Source organism: Brienomyrus brachyistius, unplaced genomic scaffold (genome assembly GCF_023856365.1).
Source record: "Brienomyrus brachyistius isolate T26 unplaced genomic scaffold, BBRACH_0.4 scaffold97, whole genome shotgun sequence".
NCBI lineage: Eukaryota > Metazoa > Chordata > Actinopteri > Osteoglossiformes > Mormyridae > Brienomyrus > Brienomyrus brachyistius.
Genome location: NW_026042372.1, coordinates 181,811 through 200,358, shown reverse-complemented (window position 1 = coordinate 200,358; position 18,548 = coordinate 181,811). Strand labels below are relative to the sequence as shown.

General features: G+C 48.1%; 1 protein-coding gene across 11 annotated transcripts in view; it reads right to left on the bottom strand.

Moving 5' to 3' along the window:
- The window catches only part of LOC125727427 (NACHT, LRR and PYD domains-containing protein 12-like), a 46,868-nt gene that overhangs the window by 14,852 nt on the left and 13,468 nt on the right, over positions 1–18,548 (bottom strand). For 8 of the 11 annotated variants that reach the window (XM_049004108.1, XM_049004113.1, XM_049004112.1 and 5 more), the window contains 4 exons: positions 16,435–18,280; positions 4,889–5,062; positions 4,339–4,512; positions 3,458–3,631 (listed from right to left, as the gene is read on the bottom strand). In XM_049004108.1, coding sequence (XP_048860065.1) covers positions 3,458–3,631; positions 4,339–4,512; positions 4,889–5,062; positions 16,435–18,280 — 2,368 coding nt within the window. The remainder of the gene's footprint in view (positions 1–3,457; positions 3,632–4,338; positions 4,513–4,888; positions 5,063–16,434; positions 18,281–18,548) is intronic. The other 3 variants (XM_049004118.1, XM_049004115.1, XM_049004117.1) reach the window with 3 other exon arrangements.

Sequence of the window (18,548 nt, the reverse complement as noted above, 5' to 3'; positions counted from 1 at the left end):
GATGGGGGGCCAGCCCATCGCAGGGCACACTCACACACCATGCACTCACGCACGCATTCCTATGGGCAATTTAGCAAGTCCAATTAGCCTCAGAATGTTTTTGGACTGTGGGGGGAAACCGGAGTACCTGGAGGAAACCCCACGACGACATGGGGAGAACATGCAATCTCCATACACATGTGACCCAGGCGGAGACTCGAACCCAGGTCCCAGAGGTGTGAGGCAACAGTGCTAACCACTGCACCACCATGCTGCCCCCGATTACCTATCAATGCTTATGAAATATATCATAATTTTGTGTATATTTTAAGAAATATTTCTGAACGGACCAAAGCGAACCTCATTGTTCCTTCGACATCCCTATATCCCCCTCTCACATTAAAACAATATTCTAGGTGGGGTCTTACCAAGGAATTGTATAATCTTAGCATCACTTCATTTAAATTAAACTCCACACACCTAGAGATGTAACCCAACATCCTATTGGCCTTTTTAATTGCTTCCCCACACTGGTGAGAGTGGGACATGGAAGCATCAACATACTGACTGAGGTCTTTCTCATAATTAGTAACCTTTATTTCAGTGAAACCCATAAAAAATCTGTACTTTATATTTCTGCTCCCTGCATAAATTACCTTACATTTATCTATATTAAATTTAATCTGCCAGGTATCAGCCCAGTCGCTAATTAAATAAAGATCCCGTTGTAGCCTCTCCGCTGCTAGATCAGTATTTGCTACATCATCCACCTTGGTGTCGTCTGTAAATTTAACTAGTTTACTGTATGTATTGGTGTCAATATCATTAATGTAAATTAGGAACAATAGTGATCCTAAAATTGAACCCTGCGGTACCCCACTATGAACGCAGGCCCACTGTGACATTGTGCCTCTAATAACTACCTGCTGCTTCCTGTCAGTTAACCAGTTTTCAATCCAAGTTGCTACAGTTCCTAAAATCCCTGCAGCTTTGAGCTTAAGCAAGAGCTGTTTGAGGGGGACAACATCAAAGGCCTTCTGCAAATCTAAGTACATTTTGTGACCAAGTTCTATTTTTGCTTCCTCAAAGAACACAAGTAGATTAGTTAAACAGGATCTACTTCTCCTAAATCCAGGTTGGCTACCCCTCAGAATGTTATTTGTATCCAGGTTATTTGTATCCATAACTTTTCCAGTTATGCAAGTTAAAGTAATTGGCCTGTAGTTTGCTGGATTACATCTATCCCCTTTTTTGAATATGGGTGCTATATTAGCATACTTCCAATCATAAGGTACCTCACGTGCAAATAAGGATTTCGGAAACAGTAAAGTTAAAGGTTGGCTAATAATAACCCTCATTTATTTTAAAACTATAGGTAAGATGCCATCAGGACCCTGTGATTTATTTATTTTGAGCTTAGCTATAGGCTTTGTACCACATCAGCCTCAGTTATACATACATGCCCTACGCAATTATTGGCACCCCTTTGTACAAGGGGTAAGAAAAAATCCACCTTCTGGTGAAGTTGCTTCATCTCACATGGAAAAAATGAGAAAAATCCAACCTTTAATTAAAATCAATTTATCTGAAGAAAAATCTAATCCTTCATCAAGAAATAATTATTTTTAACAAAAACACATGAGCCACGATTATTGGCAGCCCTGCAAATTATAGTGAACACAATGTAACTGAAGCATGTTTCCCATGTAAATTATACATATTTGAGTTGATTGGAGTGAGTAGGAGCCTTCAAGCTGTAATCCATGACTTCCTGAGTAACTGGGGTACAAACATGAGGAGACACAGAGGCCAGATTCCCTTAGTCATCCATCAACATGGGAAAGATAAGAGACACACAGACCAAATGAGGGAGAAGTGTGCTGACCTTCATAAGTCAGGGAATGTGGATTAAAAAATAGCTACTCGCCTTAAAATGCCAATTTCTACTCTTAGGGCAATAATTAAAAAGTGGGCATTAACTGGAACTGTTAGAAACCTGCCTGAAAGAGGACCCAAGTTTATTTTGCCCCCACATACAGTGAGGAGGATCGTAAGAGAGACAAAAAATCCCCAAGGATGACTGTTAGTCAATTACCAGACAAAGTAAAACCTTGGGGTTACCACGTCTCCAAAAAACCATCAGACGCCCCCTTCATGCTAACAGACGTTTTGAAAGTTATGACAGAAAGAAGCTTTTCCTGTCATTTACTTAAAATGTTAGTGCCAGGAGTTTGCAAAACATTATACAACTTTGACTGGAATCAAATTCAACTGTCTGATGAAACAAAAATGCTTTTTGGCAATAAACATTCAAGGTGGGTTTGGCGTAAAAAGAAGGATGGTTATAATGAAATGAACCTTATCCCAGCTGTAAGATATGGTGGAGGTTCTGTGATGTTGTGGAGCTGTTTTTCCTCCAAAAACCCTGGAAACCTTGTTAGGGTACATGGCACTATGGGGTCCATGAAATACCAGGACATTTTATATCAAAATTTGGCTGCTGCTGCCAGGAAACAAAAACTGGGCCTTCATTGGATCTTCCAGCAGGACGGTGATCCTAAGCACATGTCCAAATAAACATTAAAATGGTCAGCTGACCGCAGAATCAAGCTTCTGCCATGGCCACCTCAGTCCCCTGACCCCACTGAAAACCTGTGGGCTGAGCTGAAGAGGAGAGTGCACAAGAGAGGGCCGAGGACCCTGGGTGATCTGGAGAGATTCTGTAAAGAGGAATGGTCTCAGATGCCTTGCTCTGTATTCTCCAACCTTATAAAATGTCATAGGAGACTCAGTGCTGTTATACTGGCAAAGGGAGGTTGTACAGAGTAGTAAAAGCAGGGCTGCCAATAATCGTGGCTCATGTGTGTTTGTTCAAAATAATTATTTCTTGATGAAGGATTTGTTTTTCTTTGAATAAATTTATTTCAATGAAAGGTTGGATTTTTCTCGTTTTTTCAGTGTGAGATGAAGCTGCTTCGCCAAAAGGTGGATTTTTTTCGAATCCTTTTTACAAATCTTTACAAGGGGGGCAATAATTGTGGAGGGACTGTATATTGTTTATATACGACACTGTATTTGTCAAAATGGTGGTAAGTTAATCATGTCCTCTACTGTGAACACCCGTGTAAAATAATCATTAAACTCATTTACTATATCAGTTTTCATTTTCAATTATAAGGCCCTTACTATCCTGCAGATGAGTGATTTCAGCTTTTAGAGCTCTTTTGGAGTTAAAATATTGGAAGAAACTTTTAATGTCATCCTTAGCCTCCAATGCAATCTTCCTTTCGACATTCCACTTACTGTAGCGAGTCTAATGTTATTTTTTAAGTCAACCCCTAGACTTAGATACTCCTGCTTTATTTTGAAATCATTAGTTATTTTCTACCTTAGTATTTCCACTGTACAGTGTGAAATACCCAGTAATACTCACCTCACTACCCCCAGTTTACAGTGTGGAATACCCAGTCAGACTGACCTCAGTATCTCCAGTTTGCAGTGTAAATCCCCCAGTCCAGCAGAGAGCAGCTTCACTCCTGAGTCCTGCAGGTCATTGTCACTCAGGTCCAGCTCTCTCAGGGGTGAGGAGTTTGATCTGAGAGCTGAAGCCAGTGCCTCACAGCATTTCTCTGTGAGTTCACACCGGCCCACCCTTAAAAAGATTAAACACTTTCAAATCCAGTTTTTACACTGCAGCACTGTATTCAAATGAGGAGAATAAGGGCCATGACATAATGGATTTTCAGAAAACAATTAAATTATTAAAAATAATTTTAACAATCATTCCGATTCTGTTTGGTGTCCATTATTTTTTTGTCCATAACACGTTAAAGTCAGCATGTTTATCTGTAACAGTGCTGTTAACTTTGCTAACCAACACAAATGTTTTGCATGGATTATATGTGTCACGCCCAGCTCGTGTGATCCTCGTGTGCCATGCCCCCTCATTAACCACGTCTGCTGCCCCGATTCTGACCAGCTGTTTCCTGTTATTTCGGCTTGTCTTGTGTATTTCAGTCCGTGTTCAGGTCTGTTTCCCTAGATCTGTCATTGATGTTGTGAGCTGTGTTTCCTCGTCTGCCCTTAATAAACCCCGTTTGCTCGTCTTCACGGCTCCACTGCCCTGTCTGCCTGCTCCTCCGCTCAGCGGACATCACAATATGGTTGAATGGATGTTTCCTGCTTCACTGCTTAATTATTTTTAACATGGATCGATGGTTGATAAGATTGTGGGAAATAAGGAAGTAGGAGAAGAAAACAGAAGCTGTTTGTGTTTGTTTATTATGTAACTGCTGAAAGGCATCGTGGGTTTTCTTGCTGTCCAGTTACTTTTGTGTAAAATGCATATTCTGTACTCACTGCAGCTTCTCCAGTTTACAGCTGGGATCCTCCAGTACAGCAGAGAGCAGCTTCACTCCTGAGTCTCCTGGGTGATTGTAGCTCAGGTCCAGCTCTCTCAGATGTGAGGGGTTTGACCTCAGAGCTGAAGCCAGGGAAGAACAGCCTTCTTCTGCGACTCTACAGCCTGACAGCCTGCAGAGAAAGACAGAAACTCCCCAGTAAATAATATCACCTCACCATTATAATTATTAAATAAATGTGATGCTCTAATAAATAATTCAAGAATTACAGTTTAGTGTCTAAGACAAGGCAGGACCCCTCCTCCCTTTCCCTTAGCTAATTGCTCACTATCTCCTCTTTATTGTGTGGAATACACAGTAATACTTACCTCAGTATCTAAAGCGTACAGTGTGGAATACCCAATATTACTGACCTCAGTATCTCCAGTTTGTGGTTTGTAATACCCAGCAATACTGGCCTCAGTATCCCCAGTTTACAGTGTGGAATATCCAGTAATACTGGCCTCAGTATCTCCAGTTTGCGGTGTGGAATACCCAGTAATACTGACCTCAGTATCTCCAGTTTACAGTGTAAATCCCCCAGTGCAGCAGAGAGCAGCTTCACTCCTGAATCCTTCAGGTTATTGTCACTCAGGTCCAGCTCTCTCAGGGGGGAAGAGTTTGATGTGAGAGCTGAAGACAGCACTTCACAGTGTTTATCTATGAGATCACAGCTGTTCAGCCTGAAACAGAAAACACTTTAAGACACAGACATATACACATCCTACACATTAGTAAAATACAAAGCATTACAATAAGCATTTGTTTTCATAATAATTAGCAGAACAGCTTACACTTCAAAATGAATTATAGTCTGCAGAGTGTTCTGTGCGTCCTGACAATCTGCTGCAGTCATATGATCACTAATTGTGAGTCAGTGCATCTTTGCTCAAAACTAGAGGTAAAACATTAAGTACAAGCTATAGGAATACATAGGAACACATCAACAGCAAGATGGACGTGAACCTCCCATAACAGTCAGACCAGTGCTTCCAGTACAGTCCTTAGTCATCTTTCTGCCAGGTGTCCCTACACTCGACACGTATCACTGAAAGGAGGAGATGTGAACATTCCCAGCAGCTAATGCAGCAGCAACTGGCACTTGGATTCCTGATCCCATGAGTAAAATCCTTTTTCTCCCTGTATTGTTATACCTGGGAACATGTCAAATCACCAATTACGTCTGGGTGATATGATGATATTATCGGTAATGAGCGTAATCAGACAAGTATCCCGGTGTCGATATCTGACAGTGAATAACCGGCGATTATCGTCTTTGCTGGGGAAACACGCTTAGGCTACATACAAAGCAAGATAACAGAAAGATTCATGATTTGCTTTCAGTTCAGCTTTCTAGCCAAAGATTCTGAAGCAGTTAAAAAGAAACATTGCACAGAATTTCACAAGCATTGTCCCTTGCAGTAACCATGCAGTCGCCATTCTTGTAAGTTCAGTATTGTCACATCACCAACTTCTATCTCTGAGTCAGCAGCCAGAATGTAAGTCATTCAAGTGCAGCTTTCTGGTGGGAATTTTGAGCTTCCCAACTCAGTTTTTCGTATCTTAGTCTCAGGCACAGCTTTAAGTGTGTCCCTGACCCGCCAGGGCTGTGATTAGGATTGGTTGCTAACTGTTTAATAAAGGTGGTTAAAAGTAAACTCTCTCTCTCATCTATCTATCTGAATCAATCAATCATTATTTATATAGCGCATTTTAGCCACAGCGTTTATAAAGAATTTTGCAAACATTTAAAAAGAAGAAAAAGAAATTCAAATAAGCTCAGAATAAATAACAATAAGCGCAAAAGAAATAAAAATAGAGTAAAAATGTTTTAAAAAAATAAAATTAAAAACCATCATAAAGGACTTTAAATACCCATGTCCTCTTTAAGGGCCCCTCCTCAAAGGGGCCTCTAGCCCCTATGTCTTCTGGGGCAAGCGAAAGCCCGCCCGCCCCCCCCACAATTACTGATATTAATAAAAGCATAAAATAATAAAACTGATTATCATAGATTATAATATGCGGTGGTGAAAAGATGCCTTTTCAGCCTAGTTTTGAAAGTACTGAGACATTCAGTAGCTCTCAGGTTTTCTGGGAGAGAGTTCCAGAGTTTGGGCCCATAGTGACTAAAAGCTGCCCCCTCCCTCCCCAGCCGGGTTTTAGGAATAATCAGTAAATTACTGCCGGATGATCTGACTGATCTGCCTGGGACATACCTTACAGTCATGTTACTGAGGCAGGACAGAGCTAAACCACGTAAATATTTACAAATTAGCAAATGACCTTTAAAATCAATCGTAGAAGCCAAAGGAAGCCAGTGCAGGGATGTGAGAGCAGGTGTGATGTGATCCTTGTGACTGGAGCGTGTTAACACTCTGCCTTCAGAATTCTGGGCCCGTTATAGATGTGATCCCTGTGACCGGTGCGTGTTAACACTCCGCCAGTGGTATTCTGGGCCCGTTGTAGATGTGATCCCTCTGACCGGTGCGTGTTAACACTCCGCCAGCGGCATTCTGGGCCCGTTTTAGATGTGATCCCCGTGACTGGTGCGTGTTAACACTCCGCCAGCGGCATTCTGGGCCCGTTGTAGATGTGATCCCTGTGACTGGTGCGTGTTAACACTCCGCCAGCGGTATTCTGGGCCCGTTGTAGATGTGATCCCTGTGACTGGTGCGTGTTAACACTCCGCCAGCGGTATTCTGGGCCCGTTGTAGATGTGATCCCCGTGACTGGTGCGTGTAAACACTCCGCCAGCGGCATCCTGGGCCCGTTGTAGATGTGATCCCCGTGACTGGAGCGTGTTAACACTCCGCCAGCGGCATTCTGGGCCCGTTGTAGATGTGATCCCCGTGACTGGTGCGTGTTAACACTCCGCCAGTGGCATTCTGGGGCCGTTGTAGATGTGATCCCTGTGTCTGGTGCGTGTTAACACTCCGCCAGCGGCATTCTGGGGCCGTTGTAGATGTGATCCCTGTGTCTGGTGCGTGTTAACACTCCGCCAGCGGCATTCTGGGGCCGTTGTAGATGTGATCCCTGTGACTGGTGCGTATTAACACTCCGCCAGCGGCATTCTGGGGCCGTTGTAGATGTGATCCCTGTGACTGGTGCGTGTTAACACTCCGCCAGCGGCATTCTGGGGCCGTTGTAGATGTGATCCCTGTGTCTGGTGCGTGTTAACACTCCGCCAGCGGCATTCTGGGGCCGTTGTAGATGTGATCCCTGTGACTGGTGCGTCTTAACACTCCGCCAGCGGCATTCTGGGGCCGTTGTAGATGTGATCCCTGTGACTGGTGCGTGTTAACACTCCGCCAGCGGCATTCTGGGCCAGTTGTAGATGTGATCCCTCTGACTGGGGCGTGTTAACACTCCGCCAGCGGCATTCTGGGCCCGTTGTAGATGTGATCCCTGTGACTGGTGCGTGTTAACACTCCGCCAGCGGTATTCTGGGCCCGTTGTAGATGTGATCCCTGTGACTGGTGCGTGTTAACACTCCGCCAGCGGTATTCTGGGCCCGTTGTAGATGTGATCCCTCTGACTGGGGCGTGTTAACACTCCGCCAGCGGCATTCTGGGCCCGTTGTAGATGTGATCCCCGTGACTGGTGCGTGTTAACACTCCGCCAGCGGCATTCTGGGGCCGTTGTAGATGTGATCCCCGTGACTGGTGCGTGTTAACACTCCGCCAGCGGCATTCTGGGGCCGTTGTAGATGTGATCCCTGTGTCTGGTGCGTGTTAACACTCCGCCAGCGGCATTCTGGGCCCGTTGTAGATGTGATCCTTGTGACTGGTGCATGTTAACACTCCGCCAGCGGCATTCTGGGGCCGTTGTAGATGTGATCCCTGTGATTGGTGCGTGTTAACACTCCGCCAGCGGCATTCTGGTGCCGTTGTAGATGTGATCCCTGTGTCTGGTGCGTGTTAACACTCCGCCAGCGGCATTCTGGGCCCGTTGTAGATGTGATCCCTCTGACTGGGGCGTGTTAACACTCCGCCAGCGGCATTCTGGGCCCGTTGTAGATGTGATCCCTCTGACTGGGGTGTGTTAACACTCCTCCAGCGGCATTCTGGGCCCGTTGTAGATGTGATCCCTGTGACCGCTGCGTGTTAACACTCCGCCAGCGGCATTCTGGGCCCGTTGTAGATGTGATCCCTGTGACCGGTACGTGTTAACACTCCGCCAGCGGCATTCTGGGCCCGTTGTAGATGTGATCCCTCTGACTGGTGCGTGTTAACACTCCGCCAGCGGCATTCTGGGCCCGTTGTAGATGTGATCCCTCTGACTGGTGCGTGTTAACACTCCGCCAGCGGCATTCTGGGCCCGTTGTAGATGTGATCCCTGTGACCGCTGCGTGTTAACACTACGCCAGCGGCATTCTGGGCCCGTTGTAGATGTGATCCCTCTGACCGGGGCGTGTTAACACTCCGCCAGCGGCATTCTGGGCCCGTTGTAGATGTGATCCCTCTGACTGGTGCGTGTTAACACTCCGCCAGCGGCATTCTGGGCCCGTTGTAGATGTGATCCTTGTGACTGGTGCGTGTTAACACTCCGCCAGCGGCATTCTGGGCCCGTTGTAGATGTGATCCCTCTGACTGGTGCGTGTTAACACTCCGCCAGCGGCATTCTGGGCCCGTTGTAGATGTGATCCTTGTGACTGGTGCGTGTTAACACTCCGCCAGCGGCATTCTGGGCCCGTTGTAGATGTGATCCCTCTGACTGGTGCGTGTTAACACTCCGCCAGCGGCATTCTGGGCCCGTTGTAGATGTGATCCCTCTGACTGGTGCGTGTTAACACTCCGCCAGCGGCATTCTGGGCCCGTTGTAGATGTGATCCCTGTGACCGGTACGTGTTAACACTCCGCCAGCAGCATTCTGGGCCCGTTGTAGATGTGATCCCTGTGACCGGTGCGTGTTAACACTCCGCCAGCGGCATTCTGGGCCCGTTGTAGATGTGATCCCTGTGACTGGTGCGTGTTAACACTCCGCCAGCGGCATTCTGGGCCCGTTGTGGATGTGATCCCTGTGACTGGTGCGTGTTAACACTCTGCCAGCGGCATTCTGGGCCCGTTGTAGATGTGATCCCTGTGACTGGTGCGTGTTAACACTCCGCCAGCGGCATTCTGGGCCCGTTGTAGACGTGATCCCTGTGACCGCTGCGTGTTAACACTCCGCCAGCGGCATTCTGGGCCCGTTGTAGTTGTGATCCCTGTGACCGGTGCGTGTTAACACTCCGCCAGCGGCATTCTGGGCCCGTTGTAGTTGTGATCCCTGTGACTGGTGCGTGTTAACACTCCGCCAGCGGCATTCTGGGCCCGTTGTAGTTGTGATCCCTGTGACTGGTGCGTGTTAACACTCCGCCAGCGGCATTCTGGGCCCGTTGTAGTTGTGATCCCTGTGACTGGTGTGTGTTAACACTCCGCCAGCGGCATTCTGGGCCCGTTGTAGATGTGATCCCTGTGACTGGTGCGTGTTAACACTCCGCCAGCGGCATTCTGGGGCCGTTGTAGATGTGATCCCTGTGACTGGTGCGTGTTAACACTCCGCCAGCGGCATTCTGGGCCCGTTGTAGATGTGATCCCTGTGACCGGTGCGTGTTAACACTCCGCCAGCGGCATTCTGGGCCCGTTGTAGATGTGATCCTTGTGACTGGTGCGTGTTAACACTCCGCCAGCGGCATTCTGGGCCCGTTGTAGATGTGATCCCTCTGACTGGTGCGTGTTAACACTCCGCCAGCGGCATTCTGGGCCCGTTGTAGATGTGATCCCTGTGACTGGTGCGTGTTAACACTCCGCCAGCGGCATTCTGGGCCCGTTGTGGATGTGATCCCTGTGACTGGTGCGTGTTAACACTCCGCCAGCGGCATTCTGGGCCCGTTGTAGATGTGATCCCTCTGACTGGTGCGTGTTAACACTCCGCCAGCGGAATTCTGGGCCCGTTGTAGACGTGATCCCTGTGACCGCTGCATGTTAACACTCCGCCAGCGGCATTCTGGGCCCGTTGTAGACGTGATCCCTGTGACCGGTGCGTGTTAACACTCCGCCAGCGGCATTCTGGGCCCGTTGTAGATGTGATCCCTGTGACCGCTGCATGTTAACACTCCGCCAGCGGCATTCTGGGCCCGTTGTAGATGTGATCCCTCTGACCGGGGCGTGTTAACACTCCGCCAGCAGCATTCTGGGCCCGTTGTAGATGTGATCCCTGTGACTGGTGCGTGTTAACACTCCGCCAGCGGCATTCTGGGCCCGTTGTAGATGTGATCCCTCTGACTGGTGCGTGTTAACACTCCGCCAGCGGCATTCTGGGCCCGTTGTAGATGTGATCCTTGTGACTGGTGCGTGTTAACACTCCGCCAGCGGCATTCTGGGCCCGTTGTAGATGTGATCCCTCTGACTGGTGCGTGTTAACACTCCGCCAGCGGCATTCTGGGCCCGTTGTAGATGTGATCCCTGTGACCGGTGCGTGTTAACACTCCGCCAGCGGCATTCTGGGCCCGTTGTAGATGTGATCCTTGTGACTGGTGCGTGTTAACACTCCGCCAGCGGCATTCTGGGCTCGTTGTAGATGTGATCCCTGTGACTGGTGCGTGTTAACACTCCGCCAGCGGCATTCTGGGCCCGTTGTAGATGTGATCCCTGTGACCGGTGCGTGTTAACACTCCGCCAGCGGCATTCTGGGCCCGTTGTAGATGTGATCCTTGTGACTGGTGCGTGTTAACACTCCGCCAGCGGCATTCTGGGCCCGTTGTAGATGTGATCCCTCTGACTGGTGCGTGTTAACACTCCGCCAGCGGCATTCTGGGCCCGTTGTAGATGTGATCCCTGTGACTGGTGCGTGTTAACACTCCGCCAGCGGCATTCTGGGCCCGTTGTGGATGTGATCCCTGTGACTGGTGCGTGTTAACACTCCGCCAGCGGCATTCTGGGCCCGTTGTAGATGTGATCCCTCTGACCGGTGCGTGTTAACACTCCGCCAGCGGCATTCTGGGCCCGTTGTAGACGTGATCCCTGTGACCGCTGCATGTTAACACTCCGCCAGCGGCATTCTGGGCCCGTTGTAGACGTGATCCCTGTGACCGGTGCGTGTTAACACTCCGCCAGCGGCATTCTGGGCCCGTTGTAGATGTGATCCCTGTGACCGCTGCATGTTAACACTCCGCCAGCGGCATTCTGGGCCCGTTGTAGATGTGATCCTTGTGACTGGTGCGTGTTAACACTCCGCCAGCGGCATTCTGGGCCCGTTGTAGTTGTGATCCCTGTGACTGGTGCGTGTTAACACTCCGCCAGCGGCATTCTGGGCCCGTTGTAGTTGTGATCCCTGTGACTGGTGTGTGTTAACACTCCGCCAGCGGCATTCTGGGCCCGTTGTAGATGTGATCCCTGTGACTGGTGCGTGTTAACACTCCGCCAGCGGCATTCTGGGCCCGTTGTAGATGTGATCCCTGTGACCGGTGCGTGTTAACACTCCGCCAGCGGCATTCTGGGGCCGTTGTTGATGTGATCCCTGTGACTGGTGCGTGTTAACACTCCGCCAGCGGCATTCTGGGCCCGTTGTAGATGTGATCCCTGTGACCGGTGCGTGTTAACACTCCGCCAGCGGCATTCTGGGCCCGTTGTAGATGTGATCCCTGTGACCGGTACGTGTTAACACTCCGCCAGCGGCATTCTGGGCCCGTTGTAGATGTGATCCCTGTGACTGGTGCGTGTTAACACTCCGCCAGCGGCATTCTGGGTCCGTTGTAGATGTGATCCCTGTGACTGGTGCGTGTTAACACTCCGCCAGCGGCATTCTGGGCCCGTTGTAGATGTGATCCCTGTGACCGGTGCGTGTTAACACTCCGCCAGCGGCATTCTGGGCCCGTTGTAGATGTGATCCCTGTGACCGGTGCGTGTTAACACTCCGCCAGCGGCATTCTGGGCCCGTTGTAGATGTGATCCCTGTGACCGGTGCGTGTTAACACTCCGCCAGCGGCATTCTGGGCCCGTTGTAGATGTGATCCCTGTGACCGGTGCGTGTTAACACTCCGCCTGCGGCATTCTGGGCCCGTTGTAGATGTGATCCCTGTGACTGGTGCGTGTTAACACTCCCCCAGCGGCATTCTGGGCCCGTTGTAGATGTGATCCCTGTGACCGGTGCGTGTTAACACTCCGCCAGCGGCATTCTGGGTCCGTTGTAGATGTGATCCCTGTGACCGGTGCGTGTTAACACTCCGCCAGCGGCATTCTGGGCCCGTTGTAGATGTGATCCCTGTGACCGGTGCGTGTTAACACTCCGCCAGCGGCATTCTGGGCCCGTTGTAGATGTGATCCCTGTGACCGGTGCGTGTTAACACTCCGCCAGCGGCATTCTGGGCCCGTTGTAGATGTGATCCCTGTGACCGGTGCGTGTTAACACTCCGCCAGCGGCATTCTGGGCCCGTTGTAGATGTGGATCCCTGTGACTGGTGCATGTTAACACTCCGCCAGCGGCATTCTGGGCCCGTTGTAGATGTGATCCCTGTGACCGGTGCGTGTTAACACTCCGCCAGCGGCATTCTGGGCCCGTTGTAGATGTGATCCCTGTGACCGGTGCGTGTTAACACTCCGCCAGCGGCATTCTGGGCCCGTTGTAGATGTGATCCCTGTGACCGGTGCGTGTTAACACTCCGCCAGCGGCATTCTGGGCCCGTTGTAGATGTGATCCCTGTGACCGGTGCGTGTTAACACTCCGCCAGCGGCATTCTGGGCCCGTTGTAGATGTGATCCCTGTGACTGGTGCATGTTAACACTCCGCCAGCGGCATTCTGGGCCCGTTGTAGATGTGATCCCTGCGACTGGTGGGTGTGTGTTAACACTCCGCCAGCGGCATTCTGGGCCCGTTGTAGATGTGATCCCTGTGATTGGTGCGTGTTAACACTCCGCCAGCGGCATTCTGGGCCCGTTGTAGATGTGATCCCTGTGACTGGTGCGTGTTAACACTCCGCCAGCGGCATTCTGGGCCCGTTGTAGATGTGATCCCTGTGACTGGTGCGTGTTAACACTCCGCCAGCGGCATTCTGGGCCCGTTGTAGATGTGATCCCTGTGACTGGTGCGTGTTAACACTCCGCCAGCGGCATTCTGGGCCCGTTGTAGATGTGATCCCTGTGACTGGTGCGTGTTAACACTCCGCCAGCGGCATTCTGGGCCCGTCGTAGATGTGAAACAGTAGATGTGAAACAGACAAGAGGGCATTACAGTAATTTATTCTACTAGAAACAAAAGCAGGTATTATTTAATACTGCCAAGACCCCCCCCACTCTGCAAACAAGTAAACCAACTTCCTTTCTTTTTAACAGCCTAAGCTGTTCTGTTAACCTGCTTTATGACTTTAGGGTCGTGTTTCCAGAAACTGTGCTTGCTTTGCAGAACAGTATTTCCCTTTTAAGGTTACCCATTTTAAATCTGGTGTAGGATCACACATGCACATATCACAAAGCTTAAATTCCAGGTGGCCTGAGACAAGGCCTACCCTGGTACGAGAGGCACACATTGGCCTAGGCCTCAAAGGGGGGTTCGTGACCCCACACACACAGACACACTTAAAGACACACAGACAACAAGGGGGCCAGCACTCCAACTTTTATTGCTCAAAGTTTTAATGACCTACAGACAGCAGAGTGGACCTCAAGGACAGGGGTCCCTCGACTTGGCACACAACCCCCTCCCCAGACATCCCGCCTTACATACCACTCACCCAACACCCTAAAGAAAGTTTCTTTTAAGTTTGGCTGTTGTACATCTGTATATTTATTTACCCATGACTACTAGTCTCAATATACAGACAGGTTATGTTTGTAATGTGTCCTAACTTTCAAAGACTCTTTTTCTTTGACTGACTAACCTTCCCCCCCTTTTCTTTTCCACATTCCTCAGCAGCCCTTATCTGATCTTTGTATTCTACCATGTCTATCTAAGGGTAAGATGTGCTGCTGACATGAGAATATGTCATATAATGTCTGTATAAAGGGTAACCTCTGATTGAGGTGCAACCTAGACCACTTAGACCAGGGACTGGTGTGAGTAATATAACATAATAACATAATATAAGTAATCATTAATCAATCATTACAGATGGTATTCGGTGTGAACCGCTAGGCTGGTATGGCATGTTTGGTATCAAACCGATGGAAAATCACTCTAGTTTTACAACACTTCAGCCTCTGTTCATTGAGTGCTCACAATAGTCCTGCCTCTGTGCGATTTGGCTACTAAGCTCTAAAACCTCAAACTCGACTGAAATATCGTGAGACTCCCTCTCATTGGCCATGAGAGGAGCTTCGCTACCGATCGTTTACATTACCTGGTGATGCAGTAACACCTTTATAACTTCCAGGCTGGATACTGTAATGCCTTCCTTTCTGGGTGCCCATCTGGATCCTCACATAAATGTCAGCTGGTACAAAATGCAGCAGCCAGAGTTCATACAAACACTAAAAAAATTGATTATATTAGCCCTGTTCTATGCTCCCCCTGGGCTGTGCTGCCTGGAGACCCCACATTTTCAAGATATCCTGCCTACCCTGCTGCCTGTGACGTCTCCACTATCTGTGACGTCCTTCTGGCCTGCTGCTGCCCCCTGGAGGATGGGCTCCCCCTTTGGGTCTGGTTAGGGTTAGGGCTTCCTCTGCTGCCCCCTGGAGGATGGGCTCCCCCTTTGGGTCTGGTTAGGGTTAGGGCTTCCTCTGCTGCCCCCTGGAGGTTGGGCTCCCCCTTTCAGTCTGGCTCCTCCCAAGGATTCTTCTTTCTAGGGTAATATTCCTTGCCACTGTCCCCTCTGACTTGCTCACTGGGGGCTTTGGGCAGGGATGCTAAAGTGCTTTGAGATGATGTAATGTTGTGAAAACACACTATACAAATAAAGCTGAACTGAACTGAAATTGCATTCAGTGTTTGGGGGAGGGGGGAGACTCAAAATGATTGTTTATTGCGATATTTTTATACTAAATGACACACACACATTTTTTTACTTATCACCCAGCCCTAATCAACAATACACTAATCGGAGAGCTATCAGTCCTGTGAAATAGGCTTTTAGAAAAATTGGTTGTTTGAATGATTTATGAATAATGATACTTCATTCACCCCCATGGGGAAATTGTCTTTTCGCCCCTCCCATCTTGCTCTCCAAGAGACACACAGACACATATACAGGTGAGAGGAAGTTTGGGGGTCGCAGCGCAGGATCGGCCAGCATCCAGCACCCCTGCAGCTCAAGGACTCAGTGATGACATCACTCTGCGGGCCAAGAGATCTGAACCAGCGACCTTCCGGACACAGAGTCTGAACCCAAAGAGTCACGCACCACACCCAGTATTTACAGAAACGCTTCCTACAGCATCCAGAACTGAAACAAATATGAGTGGTTTTCCCACTATTAATGAAAACTGGACCATTCTGTATGATGCTGTATCTTTGGTTATTTGTTACACAAAGGATGGAAATCTTGTCTTTTTTACTACATCACTACCTTCAGTTAATATAAACTAGATTAAAAAGGAACCTTGTTGATAAAAGAGGGGAAATAAATTACATATATACATATTCATTTTATATTTTAAACAATGTTGATCTATGTCTGCCGGACTAGATGTGTCGTCACATCATCAGTCAGGTGCAGCTGAGGCCAGCAGAGGGCGCCAGTGAGCAGCCAGAGACAGCAGTCATACGGAAGCTCCCAGCTCTGGGCTCCATCACATGAACACGCCTGCTGACAATAACACTCACATTCCACTGATACACCCTGTGGATAAAGAGCCCTCACTGTTTCTATAGCAGGTTAGGATGCTGTGCTGTGATCAGAAGGCAGACTGGATGGGAATGGAAACGTAGTAACAAACAAAAAGTGACATCACTACCTTCAGTCATTATAAAGGCTGTGGTCAAGATTAGCTACTGCTATACAAACAGCTATAGCTGTGATTATCAAAATAAAACCCACTTATTAATCCATGAGGAGAAATATATAATATATATTACACATTTCAAACAATATTCATGTATTACTGCCAGACCAGACATGATTTCCCATCCCCACGTCACTTACAGAGCCGTCCTGGAGTTCTTGACCACAGGCAGCAGCCTGCAGTGCTCTTCATCTGATCTGATGTATTTCTTCAGGTCAAACACATCCAGCTCCTCATCTGACATCAGCATCACAAAGGCCAGAGCTGAGTACTGTGCAGGTGAGAGGTGATCTGCTGAAATGTTTCCTGAATTCAGGTATCTTTGTACTTCCTCTACTAGAGAATTGTCACCAAGTTCAGTCAGACAGTGGAACAGGTTGATGGTCCTTTCTGGAGTTAAATTCTCTTGTATTTTCTCCTTGATGTATTGGGCTACTGTGATGGACTGGCCCCCCGTCCTGGGTTGTTCCCTGCCTTGTGCCCATTGCTTCCGGAATAGGCTCCAGACTCCCCGCAACCCTGACGGATAAGCGGTTTGGCAAATGGATGGATGGATGTATTGGACTGTTTCCATAATGGTATGTGAGCTGGTTTCTGTCGGCCCCAGTAGCTTTTGTAACAGAGTCTTACTGGAGTCTGTTGAGAGGCCCAGGAGGAAGCGGAGGTAGAGGTCCAAGTGTCCATTCTTACTCTCTAATGCCTCATTCACTGCAGTCTTCAGCAGGTCAGCTGATGAGTTTGATAGAAACACGTATAAAGCAGCGAGATACTCCTGGATGCTCAGATGCACAAAGCAGTACACCTTCTCCTGGTACAACCCATACTCCTCTTTAAAGACTTCTGTGCACACTCCAGAGTAAACTGAAGTTTCAGTGACATCAATGCCATTCCCTGTCAGATCTTGCTTATAAAATATGAGATTTCCTTTCTCCAGGTTGTCAAAAGCAAGTTTACCAAGTTTTAAAAGGAATTGCTTACTGTATTCCTTAAGCTTAGTTTCTTGGTTTTTCATATACTTGTCATTTTTTAAACTTATCTGAAAGATCAGGAAGTGTGTGTACATTTCAGTCAGAGTCCTTGGAATTTCTCCCCTGTCAGTCTCACTAAAAAGCCTCTTAAGCACAGTGGCTGAAATCCAGCAGAACACAGGTATGTGGCACATGATGAAGAGGCTCTTTGATGATTTCACATGTGTGATAATCCTGCTGGCCAGGCTCTCATCACTGAATCTCCTCCTGAAATACTCCTCCTTCTGGGCATCACTGAACCCTCGTATCTCTGTCACCTGGTGGACACACTCAGCAGGTATCTGATTGGCTGCTGCTGGCCGGGAGGTTATCCAGAGGAGAGCGGATGGGAGCAGATTCCCCTTAATGAGGTTAGTCAACAGCACATCCAGTGACGTTTTCTTTGTTACATCAAACCAGCTCTCATTGTTCTGAAAATCCAGAGGAAGGCTACACTCATCCAGACCATCAAAGATCAACAAAACTTTGTACCTAAACAGCTCAGTGGATTGAAATGATTTCAGTTCTGGGACAAAGCGGTGAAGCAGTTTAATCAGACTGTATTCACCCTTAATCAAGTTCAAGTCCCGGAAAGGAAGAGCAAATATGAAGTGAACATCCTGGTTTGCTTTTCCTTCTGCCCAGTCGAGAATAAATTTCTGCACAGAGACTGTTTTCCCGATACCTGCCACCCCTTTAGTGAGTACAGTTCTGATAGGTGTCTCACGCCCACATAAGGGCTTAAATATATCTTTGCACTTGACTGTAGTATCTTCTGTTCGACTTTTCTTGGATGCTGTTTCAATCTGTCTCACTTCATGTTCATCATTGACTGCTTCAGTCCCACCTTCAGTTATGTAGAGTTCTGTGTAAATCTCACTGAGAAGTGTTGGCTGTCCTTCCTTAGCTTTCCCTTCAAATACACACTCAAATTGCTTCTTAAGTTTACCTTTGATTTCCTGTTGCAGCATGAGCTGTCCTGAAAGGAAATGAGAGGAAAATACACTAATTCTGACCGAGATCCTGAGAAGTATGAGAGGAAGAATATTTTCCAAAAACACACTTTTTCACACATACATATCCAGATATTTCCCTGTGACTGAATGTGAAACTGAAAGTTTTATCATGCGTATTTTACTGGAACACCGCATACAGGACCGTGAATAAGCCTTAGGCAGCCAAAGGAAATGTTTAAAGCCATTTATCTGGGTAGTAAGTGTATATCTGCTCACAACCAAAAAACACAC